Below are 26,570 nucleotides of genomic sequence, written 5' to 3' on the forward strand. Positions count from 1 at the left end.
CTATTACCATAGACAGATTTCAATGTTTCAGGAGCTCCTTTGGCAGTATATCCAACTTAAAAACAAACCTCAATCCTAATGGGTTGTTTCATATCCAGGTTTTATATTAAATACTGCAGAAAAGTCAGAAATCTTTTTTCAAGAAATTTAATTACAAGCGTCAAGATTGTAGTATTACTATCTGATAACCCTACGAAATGTGAAGAAAAATAAGGAAGGAAAAACTCTTCGCGGTCGAATATGGATAGCTGAAAAAATCAAAAGTATTCACCCAAGATAGAAGCCGTGGTTTTTTAATTAATTTAAGAGAATAAATAGACAGCCTCTAAAATTCTGAAAATTCAAAAGAATTTACTATCAAATAGATTCTAATATAAGGAAATGGTGGGTCATTTATAATAGCTCCAGTGACGAAAGACAATGAAGTTACTTTCTGCTTTGATCTGAAGCCACTCCTCAAAACAACAATATAGTCGGCTTTTTACAAAAGCCAAATTACTTTTTATTATCTCTAAATGCACAGAATTTTTTTTTACCAACGGACTGAGGAAGAAGAGCGACACAGAATATATCCTGCACTACATTTTTCACAATACACTAGTTTGAATAACACTACTAGGAATTTTTGACGAATGCGGTTCTCAACAGAGGGACGATGGTATCGTAACGTAACGTAAAAGTAACGCAATCTAGCTATGATTACTTATCCGGTGCGTGGCAATAGCTTTCTTTAAACAGGTAGGAATTTAAACAGGTAGGAAACATTGGTCCTTGATTAACAGTTTTGTAAAACATTTCAATAACATTAACACGATCTCTGAAAAACTATAAACAAAAATGCAGTGAAAGCGGTACAGAAGTGATTTCGGAAAATTTGCAAAATGCAAATTTTTTTACTAGTTTTATTTTATGTTAAGGACTGACCAATGAATCCTTATCTTAATATAAAGCCGTGAATGGTTGTGAGAGACCATTTTAAAGCAAATATTGAACTATTATTTAAATCTTCTGAAGTCTTGTAACTTTTCTCGATAAAAATTATATAACAATAACTAGGAGGATGGTCCCAGATGTACCTGGTGTGACCTAGAGATACCGGTAGTTGCTTGAAACATACTACTGTCTTAGAAAGTATACAAGCTATACAGTTTGAAGATGCCACTTTGTTGAGTATTTGTTTGGCAGCTCAATACTGAAAGTTTCCAGTGAATTTGTTAACATAGCAAAAATTTGTCATCGGTATGCGATACAAAAATTTGAAAGGCATTAGCCCAACCAATATAAAAACTGAACTAGATTTTACTCTGGGTAAGACTGCTCCTTCTTTTGGAACAATAAAATATTTAGTATCAGAGCTTAAACGAGGCCGTACGACCTGCGAGGTCATCGCAATGGTCGACCAAATGAAGTAACAACCCCAGATATGTGGAAGACAATCCTCAAAGCGGTACTGGATGATCGTCGACTTAAAGTGCGCGAGTTAGCAGACATAGGCATTTCATAAAGTGCGCTACATCGCATATTAACTAAAAATTTGAATATGAGAAAGTGTACGCAAGGTAGGTGCCACGTTTCCTCGCAATGGAACAAAACAACGTCGTGAAGATGTTTCTATCGAGTGTTTGTCAAAGCTTCACAGAAGAAAAGCCGAATTTTTGCGCCGTTTCATTACCATGGATGAAACGTAGGTTCATCACTTCACATCCGAAACAATAGAACACTGAAAATGATGAACTGAAAAGTGAGAACCGGGATGCACTTGTGATAATATTGATTGATTATCTTGCAAAAGGATAAACAGTTTTAGCAAGACAATGTACCAGCTCACACAATCATTATTACAATGACCAAAATTAATGAATTAAAGTTTGAATTGCTTCCTCATGCACCCTATTGGCGATATTTAGTCCCATCGGATTATTTCCTGTCTCCAGACTTGAGAAAATGGCTCGGCAGTTAAAGATTTTCCAACAATAAAGAGCTGATGTCGGCAGTTAATAGCTATTTTGAGAAGCTTGACGAGTCTTACTCGTATTATAAAAAGGATATCGATATTGTTGGGACAGGTACTTCTGGGACCATCATTCATTCATTATAAAATAAGCATTTTAATTGTAATTTTATTCAAAGAGAAACATATCTTTGAAATGTATTCAAATAAGGGTATATTCTAGTTTAATAATTTAACTAAATATTTCTTATTCTTCCCAGAAAGATAACAGGACAAAACAAATTTAAACAGTTCTATATGAGTTATTTCTCTTACTCATACACTCCCACGTTCATATTTAGGTACCTAAAATTCACAGACAACAGCTCTTACCTCTAATAAAAATGATTCCACTTTTTTATTTACGAATACTGAATATTTCTCTAATTTGATTGGCCCATAAAATCACATTAAAATATGAGGCACTCATTACAATTGTAGGATTCTAGTGTATTCTATAAAAGTACGAGTGGATATAAATGACTATATCTTTCGTCATCGTGGAAACTGGAAAATATGAAAATTAATGTGTAATCTTTCATTTGAATTTCATTGTTGCAATAACAACTGTTATTGGTTGAACTTAGATTAGAATTTAATGATAGTGACGCAGACACGCAGCTTATCGAATGGATGAAAGAGTAAAAAGAACCAAATACAAATGACCGAAAATGTTGCAGCAGTACAAGTTGTTAACTTGTGATCTATTCATTCGAAATTTCAAAGTATGTTGATGCTAAACATGACGTGAGGTAAAAAAAAGGAAGGGAAATGTGGCATTTTCATTCCATTAATTTTTGTCATTATAAGAGAAAAGTTATTCTCGCATACTCAAAAACCTATGAATAAACATAGGAATGAGGAATAAAGTAATGTTTCAGTTTGTACACATTGTAGGAATGGATTCAAAAAGATATAACGGTATTTTAACGACATCCCTTGAGGAGAATCAGAATTATCTAAGTGTGGACTATATAAAACCTATTTAGTTTTGTTTCCCATGTAATTATTTGCCTAAATGTGGCAAAATTTACTCCCTCAGAAAATTTTCTCTAACCCTAATCACTCCCCAAAGTTCCTTTTCATGTTTTATCTCAAGTGGTATGAGCATTAACTCATTATTTCATGTTATGAAACAATTCATTCTAATAACATACGCATGGCGTATTATATTCGAATAATTAATGACTGGAATGTTCCGAATTCTTGTGTGGACTTTAAAATATCTTCTTCGTGTGCTTTAAATTCATGATCGAATTCCAACCTTAAACTAGTAAAAACCAATAATTCAAATTATTTGTTTGATTTCTATAGCTCTTCTTATTACATATACACATCGATTGAGTTGACAGTAGCTATGTGAATATATTTTGACAATTACCATTTATTTAAGCGATCAGAAAGGCCGCGCACTAAACAGAATGTCAATATCTTTTTTTCATACTGTACTGTAAAGTCGACTTTACTTTACTTTACTTTATTTTAAATAATTAGAAATAAAAAATCAACAACTTTTATTCTAATTTTTGAATGTTAACAGTAATAGTGCAACTACTGTTACCAGAAACATTTATTGTAGGAATTATTGGATGTACGTCCTTATTTTCAATAATGGTGAAAGATGTGTGGTTTTGGTTCAACACTTGTTCAAAAGTATCATTCTTCCTATTTTATTATTTCTCTCGACGGATTCTTCCACATATTTTTCAGCCACTGATGAATTCTTCCATCCACCATGCCGTTTTAAAACATTGATATCAGCCCCAGCGTTGGGGCTAACAGTGCTGACGAAGTCCTTCTGTAAGCATTGTCCGGTGTACTTTTCTGGATGCTCAAGATTGAGGAATCCAGCAATTTTTTAGGTGTCCTGCCAACTGTGTGTGATCCACGTATTTTCCTTGTCTGTAGCCTACCAAAAGTGCTTTTAGTGAAAGGTGGCATGATTTTGTTTGTGGTTAATATCGAGCAACATACATTTGAGGGATAATCTAGAATATGGGTAATAGATACTTCAAATGATTACTTCATATGAAAGCAATGATTGTTAAAGAGACGCTTAGTCTCAGCTGTTTGGGGATTTGTTTGGAATTATATTTCTTCGATTGAAAATCCGGCGATAAAGAAAGTTGAGTATTAAATGGTCGATGTGTTTTTATAGGTCATTATGAATTAATTCAAACGTCATCTGTTTTATATTACTCTATGGAGATTATGTTGAGTTAAATATATTTATGAACACTCTTTGGATGTTATAGACTTATTAATATTATTTATTAATATCGAAAAATAATAATAATAACGATAAAACTAATATCCAGTTTAACTGTACAAGTTTGTGGGGAATTATCTCACATATGAAGTTTGACGAATGTAAGGTTCAAAACGGGACTTCAAGAATATGGCGATGTAATTATTTACATATAACCAAGCATAAAAGTAGAAATTGATCTATGGCTATATGGGGCTTGGGTTGGGTTTGAAGAATCTCGAACAATTAGAGGACTACGCAGACACTAGTTCATAATGGTTTGAAAGATATTTTCCAAATACGTTGTTGGTTATCAGCTAAAATCGTTGTAACCATCAGGATACTACGGCTGAACTTTATGCCAAAATAGTGTCATAATTATTTTTTGAAAATGTATCGAAAAACAGTACTGTGAACACCGCTATATAAATATATATTATATATTCTACGCAATTGAAGGTTGGGAAAATTCATTCAAATATAAAAAATCTTTAGAAATTTGGTTGAATATAATCAGTTTTCTATGTGATTTGGCTGAATTTTTTTAATTTTTTTATAAATTTAAAAAAAAGGGATGCATAGATTCATATTATTACATTATCCACGAGTGTAAATTAAGGGTTATTATTAACGAAGTGAAGTTTAACGTCTGAATAATAATCCCTATTGCCATTTCAAAATTCATATGCCATATTATATACTTTCCTTGACTTCTCCGTCAATAAATTTTATGAGGCAACTTCAGCAGTACTAATTTCTGTTGGTGTTAAAGAAACGTCACTTTAATTTTCTATATCCATTTTTAGCTGCTTTCTCAACATAATTTGAAATAGAATATTAAAACACTGAGAGATCTAAACACACAGTAAAGTTGAGAAGTTTGAGTCAAATTTATATTAATTGTAAAGGTGATTCAATTTATAAATTGTTTCAAAAATCATGGTACGTAAAAAACTGATATTCGACAAACATTCAATGTCGCTGATATCTCAGTTAGTCTTGGATAAAATCAATTTCTACACATATGATTCTGGTTGTTCAGAATATTCAGAACCCTAAATAATTCTGCCAACATAGATGTAAACTTAACAAAAATAATTCTATGTAAGTAGTAGGAGGTTTCTCTGGAAAGTTTCCAACCTAATAAAGGAACAAGATACTTTTTTCTATCATCATTTATATTTTTCAACAGAGTTTCCTTGTAAGCCTATTTACTTTGTTTAGTGATACTCTGTTTTAACCCTTCCAAATAATACTCTGTCTTTCTCATCAAAATAGGTGTTGCGAAATTGATTTTCCCATACCTTAAGACAGATAGGAGCAAAACCAATTATTAGGACAACCTACAAGGGCTGAGATATGCAAAGACTCTTCTGGGAAACCATAACCACAGTAGATGTGCTGAAATGTATCAACCTAAGTAAGAATAATCTACGAATACTAACAAGAGTCCTATCGGGGCGCTGTTGCCTCAAAAAACTTCGGAAGACGCTAGACCTAGTAAATAATTCGGCAGATTTTGTTGCATATAGGACGAAATCTTTATCCTCATTCTGTCGAAGTGAACTCCAGAGCACTACACCTGGGAGCGTATGAAATAGAAGATGAAGATCTCTGGCAATTAAAGCCATCCTACATTCTAGACTTTTTAAACGAAGTAGGATTAATAGATCAGTGTAACCACGGGGTTCTCCAGTATCGCAGCAAGAAAGGGGTACACAATATATCCTTTGGATCACAGTTTATACGAGAGCCAAATCCATACATACATACATACCTTAAGCTAACGAAAATGTTCTTTTGTTGGAATTTGATAAAATGAGCCGTTTGACTGATATTTGCCATTTTTTACTTCGTAACAATTTTGGCGAAAATATATGTTATAAAACATTCGACTAAAACTGATATCCGACCAACAAAGTTCTCCTAGCAGGTCCCGCATTTTGTAATGTAACAAAATTCTGTCCATCAAATCTCGTCTTGTTGTACAGGTGTTACCTCTACTTCATTTTTGATATAATGAAAAAATACATAGCACTGATGTCTCCTGGCCGTGCTGGCTACTGACAAGGATCTCCCCGACTAATCCATCTATTAGGAAACATTGTATTCAAATGGTAAAACTGAAATTATGAGTAGCCCCATCAGGCTCGATCTATAAAATTCATCTGAGTTTGTAGTGGCACATCTTCAAGTCAAAGTACTTTCAATAAATTATGACCTTATTACCAACCATTTCTTATTATTGTTGTTATCAACTGCATGTAGTAAGTCTGCTTCAGAATACTACGTAGTTGTATGTTTGCCACATCTTTTTAGCAAAAAAATGCAAATTTATAATTTTGTTTTGTATAATATTCCCCTATCCATACCTGTTTCTCTAATCACAAATAAATACGTTCAAATATTCGTTTGTTTGGCAATGCTATATTTGGTAAAGGTTTAGCACAAAATCTAAACAGATACGAGAAGTCAATCAATCCATACATTAAATGCATATCTACGTACTCAAAAAAAGTGAAATCTTCCATTGTAACTTTTAAATTAAGTGTTTCTCAATAATTGACAAGTAGAACAGCTATTTAACAGAACAATTAACAACTAATTCTATGGTCACATGTACTATATAAATTTTAGAATATTCCAATTTCCAAATAATCAGTTGTGAATATTTTTATTATCAACGATTGCTGAGGTGTTCATTTCTATTACACTAGGTGAATTTTTGATAAGGTATCAATACATTACTTTTAACCCGTTACGTTGGATATACTCAAGAAAATGTTGAATGCCAAAAACTATTATAAAGTCCATTAATAAACTGGGAATTATCAATCAAAAGCCTATTTCATCAAATTCCATCAGAAGTACATTCTCGATAATTTCATACATCCCTGCAAACATTTTGAACCATTAACCATTGCAAAATAAACATACACATGCATTATAAATATGCTGGAATTTTTATGAATATCAGGTGAACTTGAGAGGCATATAAGCTAATAAGACGTAGTAACATTATTTTGGACTCTTGACTCTTTTCCTATTAGTGCCAGGACACTATGGAAAAGCATACAAATATAATACCATTGGGTAAAAGCATATATTTTATATATTACCCTTGTTGTTTATAATTGAACTAAATCGTTAAACTCCACGTATCATATTGAAGTGTCCATTAGCATATTGACCATACATAACTTTATTAGTGTAAGTTCAGATCGGGAGCAACCATTAATAATTTGCTCTAAAATGTAAGCTAATTAATTATTGAATAGGGACCTATTTACCTAAAATAATGGAGCACTTCACCTACTGAATTAATTTGCTGATGTTATTGTTAATAGTTACGTTCATGTTGGCCATTAATTTAATTTAATATTCTAATCAAGCCACTCAGGGTAAACTGTAATTTTAAAGAAATACAGTTCAGACAAGTCAACAAAGCAGTTTTTTTAATCTAAAATTTCAGTGTTAAATCTAATAAGCTATAGCTAATCTAAGCTTTAATGCATCATATAATATACTTTCTTTGCATTTGACTCTTGATTTCGAGATTTATTGTTATTGTGTGTATGTAGAGGATGCTGCAATAAACCGAAAACCAGCACTTCAATTGAATCAACATAAAAACAGGAGGATTAGAAATAAAAATAACCGTTTTCTATTACCATGCGTGAAGTACGTACTATAGACGCACTTTCGTGTGCGTAAAACTTTGATTTACGCACTAGTAATTGAAAAAAAACATATTATTATGGTCTCCGTAATGTAGTGGCTAGAGTACGAGGCTCGCTTGCGGGTGATCCCAGGTTCAAGTCGTGCTGATGCTATTTTTCATTTTTCTACTTATGTAGTAATATTTATGTTTAGTTAGCATTTATACGTGACGAAGGGAATAGTTGACAAATTTAATAACAAATTTTATAAGGAAAACTATCTTTAAACTTCTGAATTTTAATAAAATTTTCTATTCTAGAAAGAATATTGTATGCAAATCGTGTGTAAAGGCCTTTTTCGACTCATATGATTGTCGCTTTCGCCTGCGTCGGAAAAAGGCTACTTACTGTACACACTTTTTAGTTACATAAAGAACTATTATGTTGATAAACAATTTTTTTCCAGTTATATAGTTATATAATTTCGAAAAATTTTAATTGTAATTTTGATACTTGCCTACGTTACAAATGAAATATAATTAAAATCTGTTTTGCGTTTGACAAAAAAATTTGAATTTTCCATGTGCAAAATTAAAATCACGATGGGCGTTTTCCAGTAACTTCAATCAATCAAATTGTGTTTACCTTAAAAATTCACCCAAATCTTACCTAATTGTTATCTTATGGGCGTAGAGTAATAATTTTGACTATGATAATGAACCAATTTCTTTCTAAATTTTCATGTTTTCAAGTACCAATATTACGAATATATTTTATGAAAGTAATAAATATGTTTTTATTTCTGAAATTTTTGCATATCTTATATTTTGAAGTATTAAAATTTATTTGTTTAATCATGATTAGGCTTCTGTACACTTTTTGCGCCCATAGAAACATCACGTGCTGATATCATTCACAAAAATCAATACAGTCTATTAGTGAATATGAGTGTGAATAATCTTTTTTCAAAATGAATGATTTAATACGCGGTTTCATTGTATCACATAAATATAGTTTGGTTAGGTTAGGCGCATTGCTTCATATTTCTCGTACATCGAGCGCCCGACGCTTTTTTCGCAATAATACTAGTATTTTTCATTTATTACTGTTTTAAGCTCATTTTAAAAACTTTTTTAAACTTTTCATTTGATGTGCTGCAAAAGAAGAATTTTTGGGTTTTTTAGACTATACTTATTTTCTACTTTTTATGTCTATTTATTGTCATAAATAAAAATTTTCTTTATGTATTGTGAATATTAACAGAGGGCAGACCGTATTAAAATTTGCTTCAATGTAAAGACAAAATTTGTACTGATAATTTATAAAAAAATTGCCAATAAACAAATATTTTACAGCATGAACGGGATTTGAACCCACGACCGGCGAATGCGGAGGTTGGCGCATTAGCCTGCTCGGATAACTAACGCAATTAAAGCTATTGAGTATACTAACAGTAATAAGCCACTTGCTCTTGGTCCAAACGAGAGTGACAAACCAACTTACAAGCTCACAACCTCACAAACACACATACAGGTGAAACTAATAAAACCGTGTTAAAAAGAAACAGTACTGTTAACCTGAAGTTTGGGAGAAAAAATTTATTGGCATTAACTCTTATAATTAATACATACAGAACGCGAGAAAGTGAGTTATTACCCTTCTTTAGTGAAAATAGAAAACCTTTATGTTGTAATGGTTTCGAGAAGCTGCCAAATCAACTGCGCCTTATTGAATAATAGAAAAAAAGTTGCATCAATTCCAGATGCTCATTTAATTACTAGGTGCATTAATTGCCGATCTTTGTGAAATTGAAAATGGTTAATTTTTTACTTGGTCAACAAAGTGGATATGAAAGATACCCTTACTTTATTTGTATGTGGTAAAGTGGAGCAAACCAATATCATTGCGAAAATTAAGACTGGCCTGTAAGAAATTGTCTGTCGGTAAAGACAATGTAATGTAAAGTGATATCCACCATTACATATCAAGTTAGGAGTGATAAAACAATTTGTCAAATCGTTAGGCACAGAAGATCGTTTGAATCACATTTGTAGACAATTTCCGCCATTAAGTATAGAAAATTGGAAAGATGGAATATTTGATACAGATATTATAAGCTTGGAAAAATGTTGTGTTGATAGTCCACAATATTTTAGATAATAATCAAGCACCAAATTATGATGAAGTTGTTCAGAATATGCTTACTCTCAGATTTTAGGAAGAAATATATCAAGTTAACCTATTTCTGCAATCATCTTAATATATATCCGGATAATTTAGGAAATTAAAGTGAGGAACAAAAGGAGCGCTTCAACTAGGATTTAAAAGGAGGAAACTATTAGGGTCAGTAGGATGGTCATATAATCTGGTCAAAAAAAAAAAAATAGAAAAGAAGAGCTAATAAAAAGCGTTTTATTAAATATAATTTTATTCTCTATTTCCTCCAATGTATTCAAATTTTTTAAAACAAAATCGACATTATAAACATATCTGTTATTTCATTCATTTTCGATGTTTATAATATGAAATACCCTGGAGAAGATAGCTTAGAGGCTGAGCTGTTGAAATACAGAGGAGATCAAATGAAAAACAAATTCATCAACTTATTGAGACAATCTGGAAACAAAACAAGATCCTAGAGAAGTGGAATGCTGGAGTAATTATACCTCTACAGAAAAAAGGCCATAAAGAGGAATGTAAAATATATAGAGCCATAACACTTATTATCATTACATAGGAAACACTCACCAACTTATCAAAATGAGTTCAGATCAGGATGATCCACAATCAATGCAATTCAAACAATAGACCAAATAAAAGAAAACAATAGAGACCTATATATAATCTTTTTAAAAGCGCGTTTGACTCAATAAATAGACAAAATTAATACAAGATCTAGAAACACTAAAGGTACCCAGAAAATTAAATATAATTATAAAAGTTACATTACAAAACATGAAAGCGAAAGTGAGATATCTGGAAACACTAACAAAAGAAATAAAAATGAACAAAGGAGTCAAATAAGGTTACTCGATCTCTCCAACCCTATTTAATATGATTTTAGAGAACGTAATGATAAAAGCAAAGCTAAATAATGAAAATATTATAACAAACCAAATACGAGCACTAGCATACACAGACGATGTAACAATATTGGCTAATATAAGAGAAGAACTAATAAAGGCAATCAATTGGAAATTGGAAACAGAAGCAAGAAAAGTCGGTCTAGAAATAAATAAAGAAAAAACTAAATACATAAAGATAGCAAAAAAAGACTAAAGAGGAATGGACCATCTAAGTACGTATTTGAAAATGTCAATTATTCTGTATCGTCATTCAATTATATAGATGTAATAATAGGACACACCCCTAAAGAAAGAATAAGAGAGAGAATGCAAAAAAATTATCGAACATTTGAAAAAAGTCACAAGTCACTCAAATGCAAGAATATTAGTAAAAAGAATAAAATAAAAATATATGAAACGTTAATAAGTCCAGCGATTTCGTACGCCATGGAAACAGCTGTCATAAATGAAAATGAAGAAGAAGACTCGAAGATAATCGGGAGAAAAATACTGTACTCGGATCACATATTACAGAAGATGGAGAGAGACGATTGGAGAAAAATAAAGAAATAAAAGAAGGACTGGGAGGAGAAAATATGTTATGTAAAAGCACAAAGACTAAATTGGGCAGGACACATTATGAGAAAGAAACCTACATAAATGGTTAGAAGGATAGCACAATGGATACCTCCATGGCCAAGAGGCAAAGGTAGATCAATAATTACGTGGAGAAACTAAATTGAAGAAGGTACCAGAATCGTAGAAATAGTGAACTGGAAAGCTAAATGCAAAAACAGAAAAGAATGGAGAAACCTGACAGCCGAAGCCGAGACTAACAAAAAACTATAACAAAAGAACAAGGGGAGTAATCCACCCCAATAAAGGGATATGTAGGCGCCCAAAACGGTAGCCGTAGTCCAAGAGATTAAACGGCATTATGACGATGTTGATGATAATATGAAATCGAAGTAAAGTTTAAAGAAAAACGATAGACCTTACAAAATAATAGATAGTTGTATAAATGGTGACCATAAAAACATCTAAAATCAATCTTATATCAAGGGTAGCAAAACCACTGTTACCCACTGTTACACTTTTGTGGCCTTTTTAATAGTTACGGTGAAAATAGACGTACTAAAAACTGTAATCGCTTAAAATCGAAAAGCTGTTGAAGGCACTTAATTCGCGACGCACATGAACTTTACATTCGCCGCTGGTCCAATGTTTCGACTATCTAAGCGGCGAATGAGTACTAATGGTGAACCAACTTAAAATTTATTTTGTGTGGTGACATGCCAGATGGTTCCAAAGAGATAATGAATTCCATTTTGCAGTTAACAGCTTATTCTTCTTTTATAACCATGTCAATTGATTTGTGCTTGAAAATTCCAACTGGTATCTTCAAATAAATTCAATAGTTTATTTTTTTGATATCATTATTCTTCTGAGCCCAAATTTCTCCTACACAAGTTGAATCGAAAAAATATTTTTAATTGAAATTTTTTTCTTGAGAAAATTATAATTCGAACCTACATGCAAAACAGGTCATGAAGGATATGATAAATTGATGTTTTTTTATTTTATTTATAGGGACGAAAGAATGATGGAACATGTCCGAAAAATAACTCAACAGTGCTGTGCCATTAATTCCACCCTTAGAGCCAACGTATCAGCTCTCCTTCATAATCTCCATCCTAGACTGACTGCTCTAGAAGCTTATGAAAAGTCTTTTGAAAATCAATGTACGAACGCTGATGAGAATTTCACAGATATATCTGAGATTTGTTCTAATCCAGCAACATTAGCCCAACAATTAACCCACGTGGAATTAGAAAGACTGTCTTTCATCGGGCCTGAAGAATTTGTACAAGCCTTTGCTAAGGAAAATCCGAATTTGGAGACTTCTTTCAAGGATATGAAGAAGACTCATAATTTGGAACAGTATGTTCAATGGTTCAATAGGCTAAGTTATTTTGTGGCTACACAAGTTTGTAAAGTAAGTACATTTGTAATATTTGTTTTATGCAATGAAATATTTCGATTCAATCTGATTTATACTTTGACTAAAAACTCTACTACGTTTTTTGAAAATCTGCGTGGATTTCAATGTTTCGATAGACGAAAAACAAGAAAACAGGAGCTTCTCAGCACATTAATATTGGAAAATGTGATATTTAATATAAGGGAGCAAAGTATTTCATGAGGTTACTGTAAGCATGGTCACATTTTGTTTCAATCACAATGACGTAAATACTTTTCAACTGAATAGATTCTTGATGGTTATAAAGTCTAAGATTATGATAGAAAAAACTTTATTACGAATTTATAATATATATATATATATATATATATATATATATATATATATATATATATATATATATATATATATTTGATTACGACATTACAAAAATATAAACAATATTCGATTATAATTTCGAGTTATCAGAATCGAAGATGTCTATGTTCGAATTGGAATTCTTTACGATTATACTTATAACTGATAATATTTATTTCGAACAACTCTATTAGAAAGTGTTTATATTCATTCAATGTAGTTGCTACGAAAGTAGTCGATTTCCTAAAGCATACTTATGTTAGGAATATAAGGAACCACATTAGGACTTTTCGGAAACTATGATCGGGTTAAATAGATCATGATCTGAATGTTCGAAAGCCAACCCGGATCCCGGTTCATTTTTGTTCGGAAACTGCTAGAGTTAATCGGGTCATAGTCATATGATAGGATCCGTTCTAGTATTAATTTGGTTTGGGTTCGGGGGGGCTCTATACCTTTCGGCATTTCGGCATAGAAATAGGTTATTATTATTATTAAACTTTCTACTATTAAAATTTTTACTAATACTAAATAAATGTCATGAAAGGATTGACGCACAAAAAAGTCATAGAAATCAAAAGTTTTTGTTTTAAATCTGAAATTTCCACCGAAAAGTGAACGCGACGTTGATAGGTGATCTACTTGAGCCCGGATTATAGTTTATATTGTTATAGTATAGATTATCTATTATAGAGGTATCTGGCAACTCATATGCGATTGACTGTAAAGCTGTAGAGTGTTCTGACAAATTAAGTACAATTGGTTGCTTTCTCGTGTCTCAATAGAAAATTCATATAATCAATTGTCATACGAGATTTGATGTTTAATTATCTCCTTTGGTATTTTTTGCAAATCCAAAAGTAAAATAAGTAGGTAAATACCTAAGATCTTCAGATATCTAGTTTATGGTTGTCGATTTTTTTAAAATATAGATATGAATTATCTTGTGTTAAATGTCACTTTACGCACTTATTATGTAATCTACTATGTTTTTATGGTCTAGAAAATACTTCTCGACACTTCTCGATTTTCAGCAATGAAACTATAAACCAATTTAACGAAGCTTTCCTTATATTGACGGTTTTCTTTGCGAACGTCAAAAAACGTCACTATGAAAATATTCACATTTTACTGAATGCGAAACACCAAAACGATCAGATAACAAAATTTTTTCAATTATCGGTTACAATTACTGGTATAAATAAGCCATCTGTAATATTGATATTTCCGTACCTTTGCATCATTAGTTTATCTAGAACTCTCACTGGAGTCGACTTAATTCATTATGGTTAGATAGAAACAATTCATCATTAGCACGTGTGAAATTATATGAAAAATAGTATCAGTGGAATACCATAATTTCCACTTCTCTTTTAAACATAATGAGTTAAGCATGACGCTCCCTCATTTTCTTTTCACTCAAGTTCTACATATATTAAAAAAGTTGTATTTGTAATCCTTTCGATGTATAATCGATCAAAATTTCATTTGATATTAGAATTTTATTAATGACGAATCTTCTACATATCTTTCGATCATGATTGTAGATTTCCATCCTCCATGTCGCTCTAAAATAAATATATCTTCCCCACATTAACAAGTGTAGCGGTAGTTTTTCAAACAAAGCGGTTGATATGATTACCTTTCACTTTTTGAAGCCACTTAAATTGCGAAGAACGTTAAATGAGTATGTAGTCTGAAACTAACCTAAAATTTTTTGGTTGATCATAGTTGTGGCGTATATACGCTTGGCCACATGGTTTACTCACCTTGGTGTTTTGCTGGGTTCCACAATGTGTTTCGAAAGTAATAACCTTCTGAAGCTGCTTAAAAAGTTAAGAAAACGTTTTGAAATCGTCATGAGTATCTCAAGAACACCTTCAAGCTAGTATATAATTTATTAATTAGATAATTGTAGCGAATACCGTTCAAGAAAACGAAAATAATCCATTATTATCTTTCACTTGACGTAATCGTTAAAACCCACTTAATTATTTTCACAGCTCTTCAGATATTATAATTGAAAATATTGCCGCAACAATTCAGCTTTTCCAATTTGAAACAGATGTTTACAGTATATTCATATTTAACTATTTATTAAAATAAATTATCAAAAATTATTCATGTATAGTTTTAATACACTAGCATTACCGGGGTGAGGTTTGTACATTTTACAATTTAATTTCATACTTATAACTTCATTACCCCACAATCACACTAATGACAACAATTCTAACTCGTTAGTAACTTCATTTTAGATATTACATATTTACCGCCCAAACTGCCTCATACGTGCTTTGGCAATAGACCTAGAACGTTGTAGAAACTGTAGTTGCAGAAACATTCAAAACAATAAATCAAAGGTTCCTCAATAAAAGATGGAGCCACTTACCATCTTTCATGGTTTTCGCTTCATTAAATCATGACCGGCGCCGTCAAATGGCGTGCAGCTGTGTATCCGTCCACCATAGTTTCCACTACATTAAGTTCTTATCGCCACCGTCAGATGACATGCGGATGTCTAACCGTCACATTACATTATAATGTTAAAAACTCACTGTTTATTTTGAGTATCTCACCGTTCATTAAGGTAGTCTGTTATTGTTTTACTATTTTGCTATTTTGCTGACCTAAAAGAACCTATAATATAGATAAAAAAAATTGGTTTAAAATCTCCCTATTGTGAATTCGTAATTTATTTCTTCTGGGAAATTAATAACTTTCTATCTATTTCAAATAATATCATATATTTTTTTGATGACGACTTTTTACTTTTGATATCCCTCAATATTAGAATTCATACCGAATCAATTTTCAGGATCATACTTTACAAAAAACAACTAAAAATAAATCAAATGCCAAAATAACGATTTGTTACATTCAAATACCAGTGTATTTGAAATCTTCTTTGTCTACGAAATTTACACTGATCCGTATAGCTTGATGATTATGTAAAATTCAATATGTAGTTTATTGTTTCATTATAGCACATTATTTATTTCAGTATCAAAAAAAGAAGATGAGGGTCCGCGTAGTAGAATATTGGATAGAGACTGGAAGAGAATGTTTCAATATTGGAAATTTCAACAGTCTAATGGCCATTATAGCTGGGCTTAATATGTCGCCAATATCCAGACTTAAAAAGACGGTGAGTACATGAGCAACTAATTTAAAAGTTTATGAGAAAAAGTATAATGTAAGTGATATTATGAAACAAACCTTTTCTATCTGCACAACTGCAAAGTTTTACAATTTTTTCGTAGGTACTCGATTTTTAGGGCAAACTACATTAATCAGCGTTTTTCGAAAACCAGAAAATTTCTTTTTTTACAAAAAACAATTCAAAAAAATTTATAATCTACGTATATTTTGACCTTGATCTAAACTAGAAGTGTTTTTATTCCAACTTTCCAGCATTTGCTAACGGTCGAGGACCGATAATAGTTTTCGGCTGATATTAATTGTACTGAACAGACATTTTACACTACCACTACACCAAGACACTCTCTGATGCGCGTTTCAATAACCAAGTTATCTTCTTCGAAACTGAAGGTAAACTTTCCTTTCGTTTACCTTCAGTCTTTGAAAACGATAAGTGGGTTATCGAAACGCTTTAGACATTGCAATTGTGAGTACTGGTATAATGGTATTGTCTTCAGTATGAATATCACCAACAGTTCCAAAAATTTCAACATAAAAATTTACTGTGTTTCTTTTTACTGTTAACTCTAGAACTCCATTTTTGTTTTATTTGGTGTAAGAAATATCATTTTTTTCAACTTTCCTTTTTATTTTTTATGATGATAATAATTTCCTATCAAATGATGACAATAACGAAGCTACGGTATGGGATGTTGTTTCTTGTCGCAAAGTTACTCCTATTTTGGTTATCACCTACATATATGTTAACATTTTTGAAGGTTATCTTAATTAAAACAATTCAATAAAAGCATTTCGATGATAGAATTAGTTTATTTATAAATTTTCTCACATATTCTAATTAGTTTCGTATTTTCTTTTGATTTGTATGTAATCAAGGATTCTACATATATTTGAATTTATACTGTAGAATATAACTTATTAAAAACTGATATGTGAACAAAATACCTATTTTTGAACTATTCATAATATTTGTATGTTCCCCGGTTTGTAAATGATATATGGAATTTAAACTGATGTACCCTTTGAGAATTCAAACACATAAACTCATTATCTTTTTAAAAAAAGGACAACCCTATAATTTTCTGCTTATAACCATATAAGCGTTAGTTATCTAATATTCCCTATACAAGTTTTGAAACAGTGGTTTAATATTTTTCTATCTTACTATTGAAAAAACAGTTCAATCTCATCTACATTATAAAATTTTTCTTGAAATACTATCTAACCTAACCTAAAAAGGGCAATATTTTTTTCTTTTTATTGAATTGACTGAGTTTGCAATTTAAGAATTTTCACCAGATCTGTTTCTTTTTAAGTTTTCTATGTATTTCTTTGTAGTTATCTCGATCTACATATAATATTATGAAACTATTTCTATATTTATCACTCTTTTGACACAAATATGCTTAGAAATATTTCAATTTATTAGGTTATATAGATTCCCTATTATATTCTCTTGAGTTTTATCATATAGGCCAAAATCTCATTGCTCCAATCTATGTATCAATAAAAAATTAATTATGCTTATGGTATAATATATCACAATTTTTGAAATATGATTGATAAGAAAAAACTATTGCTTATCACTATCAATTAAATAAATAACAATTTTAGTGGAGTAAGATACATTCTGGGAAATTTGCTATTTTGGAACACCAGATGGATCCCAGTAGTAACTTCAGTAGCTATAGAAGTACATTGAAAGCAGCAATGTGGAGAAGTGAAGGAGCAACAGATCAAAGACAAAGAATCGTCATTCCCTTCTTCAGTTTATTGGTTAAAGATCTATATTTTCTCAATCAGGGATGTTCAAATAGGTAAGTCCTTCACATCAATATTTTTATTTATTAAACATTTATAGCTGGCTGGTTATAGAAATAAATACCTAAAGTAAATATAGAACCATACTATATCACCTGCAACCTTTAAGGTTAAAGAAAAAGCTAATACACTAACTTAGTATTGAAGTAGTCAAAAATATACATCTTATCACATAGCATTTTTGAAGCACACTATACAATTAGCACTTTCAATCTTCATTATAGACAAGTAGATAAATTTCAAAAGTGGTATTAGTAAATCTCAAAGATCACATATGTACCAAACAAAAATTGGAATGAAGAAGATAATAAGTCAGCGGACCCAGAAAGACCAGTCAATGGAATAGAAACGCTATATTGTTCAAAGTCTCCAAAAAAATGTACGTTTAATTTTATAGTTTTTTAGTATATTGGTGTACGTCACGATAAATATATAATTTCTTAATTATTTTCTTTTGTTTTTTGCTCATATTTTAATGTTTTTCTTCTGTGAGTACATACACACAGTGTATCCAGTGTATCTCACTCATGGAAACCATTCATACACTAATACTAAATATACTAAACCAAATCATCAACTAACACTTTACTATTCACTAAACTATCCACTAACTAAACAGTATCATTCATTTAAATTCACCACTCGGACTACTCCCGACTCTCCTGCTGTGTCACTATAATATCAAGATATTTACTGATTGTGGCTGCTAAACAATAGCTTATTTATATCCAACAGATTTTTAGGTAATTCGGGTCCTAGAATGTCGTGAGCAAACAAAAGGCCTTCTAAGAAATTGTCTCTATGAAAACAGCTTTGAGCTTTTTTAAGCAGATACTCTCTTACTCTTATTATTTCTTCCTTAATGAGCAAATACTTTATGCTAAGAGTACTTGTCAAACAAATTATAACTTACTTGTACTTACTTATACTTACTTGCAAAATTGCTATTACCTACACTGAATATTCCAGGATCATTGGTTAAGAATCGTTTTGTAATGAACTAGGAGATATTATAGTTTTGAACGTAAATTGTATTTAAAACTACAGTATGGCCCATTTTTCATATAGACACCATTACTATTTAAATATTTGTCAATCATTGTACCAGCTTTTGGATCTCATCAATGAAGAACTTTGCTATCTATCAACTAAATCAGTTAGTAACAGTTTCTTTCAACTTATCATCATTTCCAAGCTCTTTCCCTCAAAAAATATTTCAATATTGGAAATGATGAAAATTTTATTGTTCCTTGATTACAAAGTCTATATCATTTACGCTCATTATATCATTAATTATTCCTTAATAAACTTCGAAAAGCTGCTAATTAGTTTACCAGGCCCCACTTTTTTGTATTTACAACCGACAGGTACGCGGAACATAAGGGTGGTAGTGAGAGGTTCGCAGAGAGTATTCGAATTTGAACTCATAACATCTGACTATGAGTGAACACGATGAACAATCAGTTCTTACTTCAAAAATTATCCTCATAAAAATATGGAAATAGGGAGCCCAAATCATGGACATAATTTAGACCTTATTATAAGTTTAAAATTAATGCTGTTCCTTAGAACTCCTGGGAAAATAACAGCCAAGTCTCTAAAGAACATGAGAATAAGGTTTAATATTACCTCTTATAATTCGATTGTAAGATCAAGAACCAATTCATAATAACAAGTTGGTAATCAAAACAGATTTTATTTTCAAATTAAATTGTTGAAATTTATATTCATAAATATTTGATGGATAACAATAAACATTTTAAGAACAGTTTTTCTTGGAATATGAAACAAAAACCTTCGATTTTTTTGCTTTTCAATCATGTCTTCAATTCCTCCTGGAATTTGGTTAAGTTCCAGTCAATATAATAAGTACTCCAAAAATTTGTTTGATTGGTCTCGGTCTCGAAGTAACGTGGGTTGTTTTTCTTTAATAAGTCTCGAAGAAAATAATTTTGTGCATTATAAGTAGTATTTTTAAAAAGTGTTTCCAAATTCTCTATTTCAGTTTTCTTTGAATAGCTCGGCATCTTAGTAAGCACTACTATCACCGACATCTGTACAAACATTTTGACGTGTTCGTCGCTACACTCATCCACTATAATTGTGCACCTATAAAATTTAAAGAGAATTGTATTGTACTTTCCATCTTCGTTGTACAGATAGTATTAAATGTAATACTATTTTTTCAAAATATTTCATAGTTGATCTTAGTATCCCTTCGCTATAGCTTTTTATTCGGAATATAATAAGATTGCATCAGTTCATCCAATTTACTAGTATGCTCTGAAGTTATTATTGCTCATCCAACATGATACATTGATGCATATAGTTAACGTTATTTACAGTTATATCTAACAACAATGATTAACATTAATTTATGCCTTCATTTTTATTTACGGGTCACAGTGAAACATGGTCCAGTTTTAAAATTTAATGAAATTTTACTTACACTTTTTGAGCAATAATACAACTTATTATTGTTGAGTATTACTCATGTCGACAAATTTCATATATTTAGTGTCTTTGAAAATCATTTTTTTGTTTAGAATTTTATTAATATTTGTATATATTTTTCAGATTACCGAACGGCCACATAAATTTCGACAAATTCTGGCAACTAGCAAAACAAGTTACTGAATTCATGGCTTGGAAGCAAGTAACTTGCCCATTCGAAAAAGATGCAAAAATAATAAATCTTCTGCAACACGGCCCTATATTAAACGAGAATGCCCTAGCTTTAGCCAGTTTCGAATGTGAACCACCCGATAACAATCAAGAAAAAGAGAGATGCAAAACACTTAAAGCTGACCCTTCTGCCAATTAAAGGGGACCTGAACCTTATATAAGGAGATTTATTTCATTTCAAATTTTATTGCCAATTTAATATTTAGCAAAAGTTAGATTTAACTGCTTTTATATATTTCTGTTCAAGTGATCATACATTTAATTTAAGGTTAATTGACTTCTTTGAGGTTAAACATTTTCAACACAATTCTAGTACAAATTTTCATTCTTTTGTGTTTGAACGGACTCCAAAATAATTTGAGTCATGTTCTCAAAGTTTATATCCATAAGAAGACATTGAGAATCAAAATAAACTCCTATTGCTGTGCTTCGATTTAATGATAAAAAGGGACTTTTCTTAAAAAATTATTGCCACAATACTGAATATCAACAATTTAAAATCACAATAAATTTATTAGCACAAACCAATTTTAATTATGAAAGTAAAACCGGTAGTCAGTTAATCAATACCTGTTGTTGATTAATATATCCGGCGAATATTTAAATGAAATGTGAATATCAGAGATTCAATTTGAAGACATTAAAGCAACTCTACATATAAATAGAACAAACTGCAGGATCAGCACACCACAAAAACTAACTATGAGTTTTCTCATTTTAATAATTACAATATTAAGATTGAAATTTGTACAATCAGACATTAAAACTGGACAAACCATATATCGATAAAATAAGCAAATGTAGTGGGTAGCTATGAGAAGAATATTAATTAAAATTTTTGGAACAAAATTTAATCATAAGTTTTTATCTAGGATCATTCGTAGTAAATGTTTAAGTATCAAATATTAATATTTTATCTTGGATTTTGAATATTCAATTATTCTACACCGTTCGATGTAGTTTTCAACGTTATATTAACGTTAAGAGTAGAATTGTGTGAATATTCTTTAACTCACAAAATGCCAATTGTAGTATTGCAAATTAGGTTTGTTAACATGTTAAATCTAACTCCTGCAAATTTATATTTTTAAATAGAAGTGATGAAATCAATCAAACTTTATTTTAAACATTTATTTTCTATACAAAATGTTATTGTTGTAAATTATGTGTTGCTTTCTTATTATATTCCAATATATTTAATTTTTGTATATAATTATGTATAATTTCTCATTCATTCAAAACGAATTTTATTTTTTTATTAAATATTCAATATTACTACTACTTTTTATGCCTATTGTGATTTTTTAATGTTTGAATATAATTAATATTGTGATTCAAAAGCACAAGTTATGTTCCTTAAATCTGTAAGTATGCGTGTCCATGGGTTTGATGGATTCTTTTGCTATGCCACCAATGTCAAATTTCATTGCTACTCATTCTTAGATAAATATCAACAATAATTTCATATGAAGATTTAAATTGTAAAAATGAACAAATACCTATTACAGTCTTTCTTGCCTATTAATTACAATACCAATCTAAGTGAAATACTCATAGCACATAATGATCTTATTTGGATTCTTACTAAACTCTCCTCACTAGTTTAATAATTAATGTATCCCTTCACACATATAAGCAATCCAAGAATTTTCTATCTTGGAAAAAATGATTTCGTGCTATTTTTTAAATACAATCCTATAATTTTCTAGATAGAAGTTTCTTACACTCATTACAATTATACACTTAGACTAATAATGTTCCACGTCCACACTATAATCTGCTTCAGTACTTCGTTTAATTCTTATTAATTATCACGCATGGCTTTGTCCTTTTGAGCCTACTCGCCTAATTAGTATCAAGATAGGATAATCTCCATAAACACATAATCTTAGAACTGATCTTCGTGATCCTTGGCTTATGGTTGTATTCAACTTTCATTGCATTTTTTCCAGTAAGAATTTGTACATCAGGATTTGAGAATGATTGATGCTGTGAACTCATTTCACAATCAAAGCTTGGTTTTCTTATTATTCTTACCTATATTATTTACTTATAGTTTCTTTGTTTTATTTATAAACATCTTTTACTACTTTGAAATTGCCTTGCCAAACTAATTTTCTAAATATTTGTCATCAGCAACAATCCGCTGTAATTAGGCTTGTTGATATTTGAAACTCATTTTATTATTGCTTAATAGTTAGTATCTGACATTGGGGTATGCTTTTTTAACATAATTTAATTTTATAGTTGACGTAACAAGTGTTGAAAATGTATTTATAATAGTGATTTGATAGTTTTACGTGTATGAAAATTTTCTAATATTTTATATTTACGAACCAACGTCATATTGAAGAAACTACTTAATTTATAAAGAAAATTATGAAAAAAAATGTTTTTGTACCTACCAATTTGTAATAATTTTGTACCTCAGTGTTTTTACAAGTATTTATAGAAACTATATATTGTACTTAAAGTAAACTATTGACCAATGTAGTAACAGTTCTTCCGAATTACCAAATAGTTATTTAGAAGTGATTGGTAGTTTCAAATGTATCTTGATTATATAAAATTTCAAATCAATCAGAATAAGTTGAAATTTGATGATACACTCATAGTTTTCTACACACAAACAATTACACAGTTTGACGCGTGCTTCGAGAACTAGATTATCATCTTCAGATACCAAAGATCAAAGTTAACATTCAGTCTCTGATTTTTAGTCACACAGTGGAATCGTGACTATTATTATTTTCAGTATTGTTCAATCATGGACAAACTAGAAGGGAAGTATCACAAATAATTACCATTATTGTATCAGTAGTAGTATAATAATACTATAATTGATAAGTTTTTCCAATACTTGAGTTTGAGAAATGTATCAATAATTGAGTGAATCATTCAATGATCTAATTTATTGAATACCAAACATGTATTTTCCACTTCTGTATAACTATTTGTTTTATGATTCCTACATCTAGAACTGACCTGTATTAATCACATTTGTTACAATAATTTTATACACATTGGCTACAACAGTATCTGTTTACATCTTTAATTATGGTAAACAAGAATTTCTGAAAATAAAATGTTCTATTGATTATGAAATTGTAAATTAGGTTAATTCGTTAGGATTTGATTTTTTCTTAGTATGTATATTTCATATTGAAAACTTTCAATTTAGAAACGTCATTTCATTATTTATGCCAGTGATAGTGATAAGTCTTAAACTACCTTTTTATTTATGATCCAGTCAAAGCATCTCATACTTTATTCAGCCATGTGAGTCTAATGAAATATTTATTAAGGATTTACTATTACTGTATCATTAATTAATTAGTTGTAGTTGGTATATTTTTATGCAAAATTCTGTAACAGATGTGATTTTATGTTTACTAATGCGCGCATAGTAATGTAAATATACTTCTTGCTTGTATCGCTGCACACACTACATTTTAGATATTAAAAATTGAAGACTTAATTTTGTCAGTATTCTAGTCATTAGGTAAGAATTGCATTGCTAACTAAATAATGCGTTGTAGCTATTTATATGTAAAAAATATTTGTATTTACAAAAATTGTTTTATCAATAAACAATATCAAGTATCAATTTTTTTCTTTCTGTACTTATTAGTTCAGTAAATAGGTAATCTATCTTATATCTGGTCTCACTAAAACTCGACAACGAATGAACCGATTTGGCTAATTTTGGTCTTGAATTATTCCAGAGAAGGTTTAAAAGGTGGATAAATCTAAAAATACTCGAAATTAAATAAAAACAACAATTTTGTTTGTTACAAATTGAATTTCTGAACGCAACAATATTTGACATTTGACAACCAACTAATATATCGATCCATCCTCTAGTCGGTCGATAACTCAAACAAAGAGTACATCTTTTTATCTGTATGAGTGACGATTACCGCTACGTGCGCGAAAACTTTCTTTACTTTGGTGATCCTTTGTTACAGTGAAATTTCAAGTTATGTGCTGTTTTTTGTTAATCTTTTGAGATAGTGACACTTTACTGCTAACATGCGAGTATTTTTCCAACAAGATGAAACTGCAAATGTGTTTGAAAGTAGTTGTAGGACATTGACAATAATAAATTTGCAGTGGACACCTCGACCGGATTTATCACATTTCCCCAGATTTCTGTCACATCACAGACATGTTTTCCCTGATATAGCGTAACAGTTCAATAACCATAATTATTGGCTGGGTCAACGAGCAATATTGACGGCGTAAAATAAAGATGTCGAGAATCTCAATGGGACCATTCAGAATTTTCTTCCGGGACATTTGGTGTTCTTCAAATTACTCGACACCGTTATGAACCAGGATGACGTAGTCAACTATCCCATGGAGTTTTTAAATTCACTGGAATTGCCTAGATTACCACTTCACAATTTGCAGTTAAAAGTAGAATCAGTTGTCATCATGCTGCCTAATATTAATCAACCTCGAATATACAATGAAACAAGACTGGCTGTGATAAGGTGATGAATAACGTCACTGAGGCAAAAATCATAGAGGGAAAATACAAACGAGATGATGTATTGATTCCGTGTATACCTATGATTCCAACGGATTTACCATTCGATTTTAAACGTTTACAATTTCCGGTACGTCTGGGCCTCTGCTATGACCATAAAATAAATCGCAAGCTCAGTCGTTGGAAGTTTGCGGAATCAACTTGGAGTTTCCCTGTTTCGCGCATGGACAATTATACGTCGTGTGTTCGCGCATCGGAAAACCGTCATATTTGTTTATTTACGCACCACAAAACAAAACAAAAAATATAGTTTATCAGAAAGCTTTAACTTAAATAACAGACTGTATCATAACTGTGTGTGTCTGTCAAATATAAAATATATATCAAATTGAAACCTTATAAATAGCCAGTATTCCTGTTTTGTAAGTAAGCAATATCATGTATAATTAATCGAAAATAATAATAAAACTTCATTCATATCGAGCATTTTTTTATTTGTTTTAATAAATGAAGAATTCCTTTTGTTTGTTTTAAGTTTATTTTATACAAAAGTTAAGGACTTTTATTTATTAGTCAATATGAAGTCTGCCGGGTCAGCTAGTGATTTATACAAAAAATGACATATTTTATATATCATGGATGGATTGCAGTTTATAAATTATTCTTTATGGAGTATATTCAATTGTTTATATTTATATATGTATAAATTATGAGACACGCAAGTAAAAATTCCACAAAAAATTGTATAGCATCTAATGAAATAAATTTAGTTGAATGATTGATATAGAATCAGACTTGATAGGACACTAATCAAAATAAATTGAATAAATGAAGGCACAGGTCCTTATTAGAAAAAGTGTAATGAACTTCAGAATCCAAAGAATGAACGAATCGAAAATAAAGATATATATTTTATGGAATATTTTTGTATCAAAGCAAATAAGATCTTTATACCTAGTTTTTTCGACTTCCTGACAAGTAGAAAGACCTTCAATATTTTGGTTGTTTATTTTCAATGATAAATAATGAGATGAGGACTTATAAATGTGGGATTAACTCCCAGATATTGAATGATTGGCTTCGTTGTAATATTGTGTTCTCCAATTCCAA

At 30.6% G+C, this 26,570-nt stretch overlaps 1 protein-coding gene across 5 annotated transcripts in view; it reads left to right on the forward strand.

Moving 5' to 3' along the window:
* Positions 1–24,575, forward strand: part of LOC130440858 (ras-GEF domain-containing family member 1B-like) — a 551,095-nt gene extending 526,520 nt beyond the window's left edge. For all 5 annotated transcript variants that reach the window (XM_056774235.1, XM_056774231.1, XM_056774233.1 and 2 more), the window contains 4 exons: positions 12,553–12,958; positions 16,305–16,448; positions 18,077–18,279; positions 20,861–24,575. In XM_056774235.1, the coding sequence (XP_056630213.1) occupies positions 12,553–12,958; positions 16,305–16,448; positions 18,077–18,279; positions 20,861–21,107 (1,000 nt within the window). In that variant the 3' untranslated portion in view covers positions 21,108–24,575. The remainder of the gene's footprint in view (positions 1–12,552; positions 12,959–16,304; positions 16,449–18,076; positions 18,280–20,860) is intronic.
* Positions 24,576–26,570: the final 1,995 nt, after the last annotated feature.

This window comes from Diorhabda sublineata, chromosome 2 (genome assembly GCF_026230105.1).
Source record: "Diorhabda sublineata isolate icDioSubl1.1 chromosome 2, icDioSubl1.1, whole genome shotgun sequence".
NCBI lineage: Eukaryota > Metazoa > Arthropoda > Insecta > Coleoptera > Chrysomelidae > Diorhabda > Diorhabda sublineata.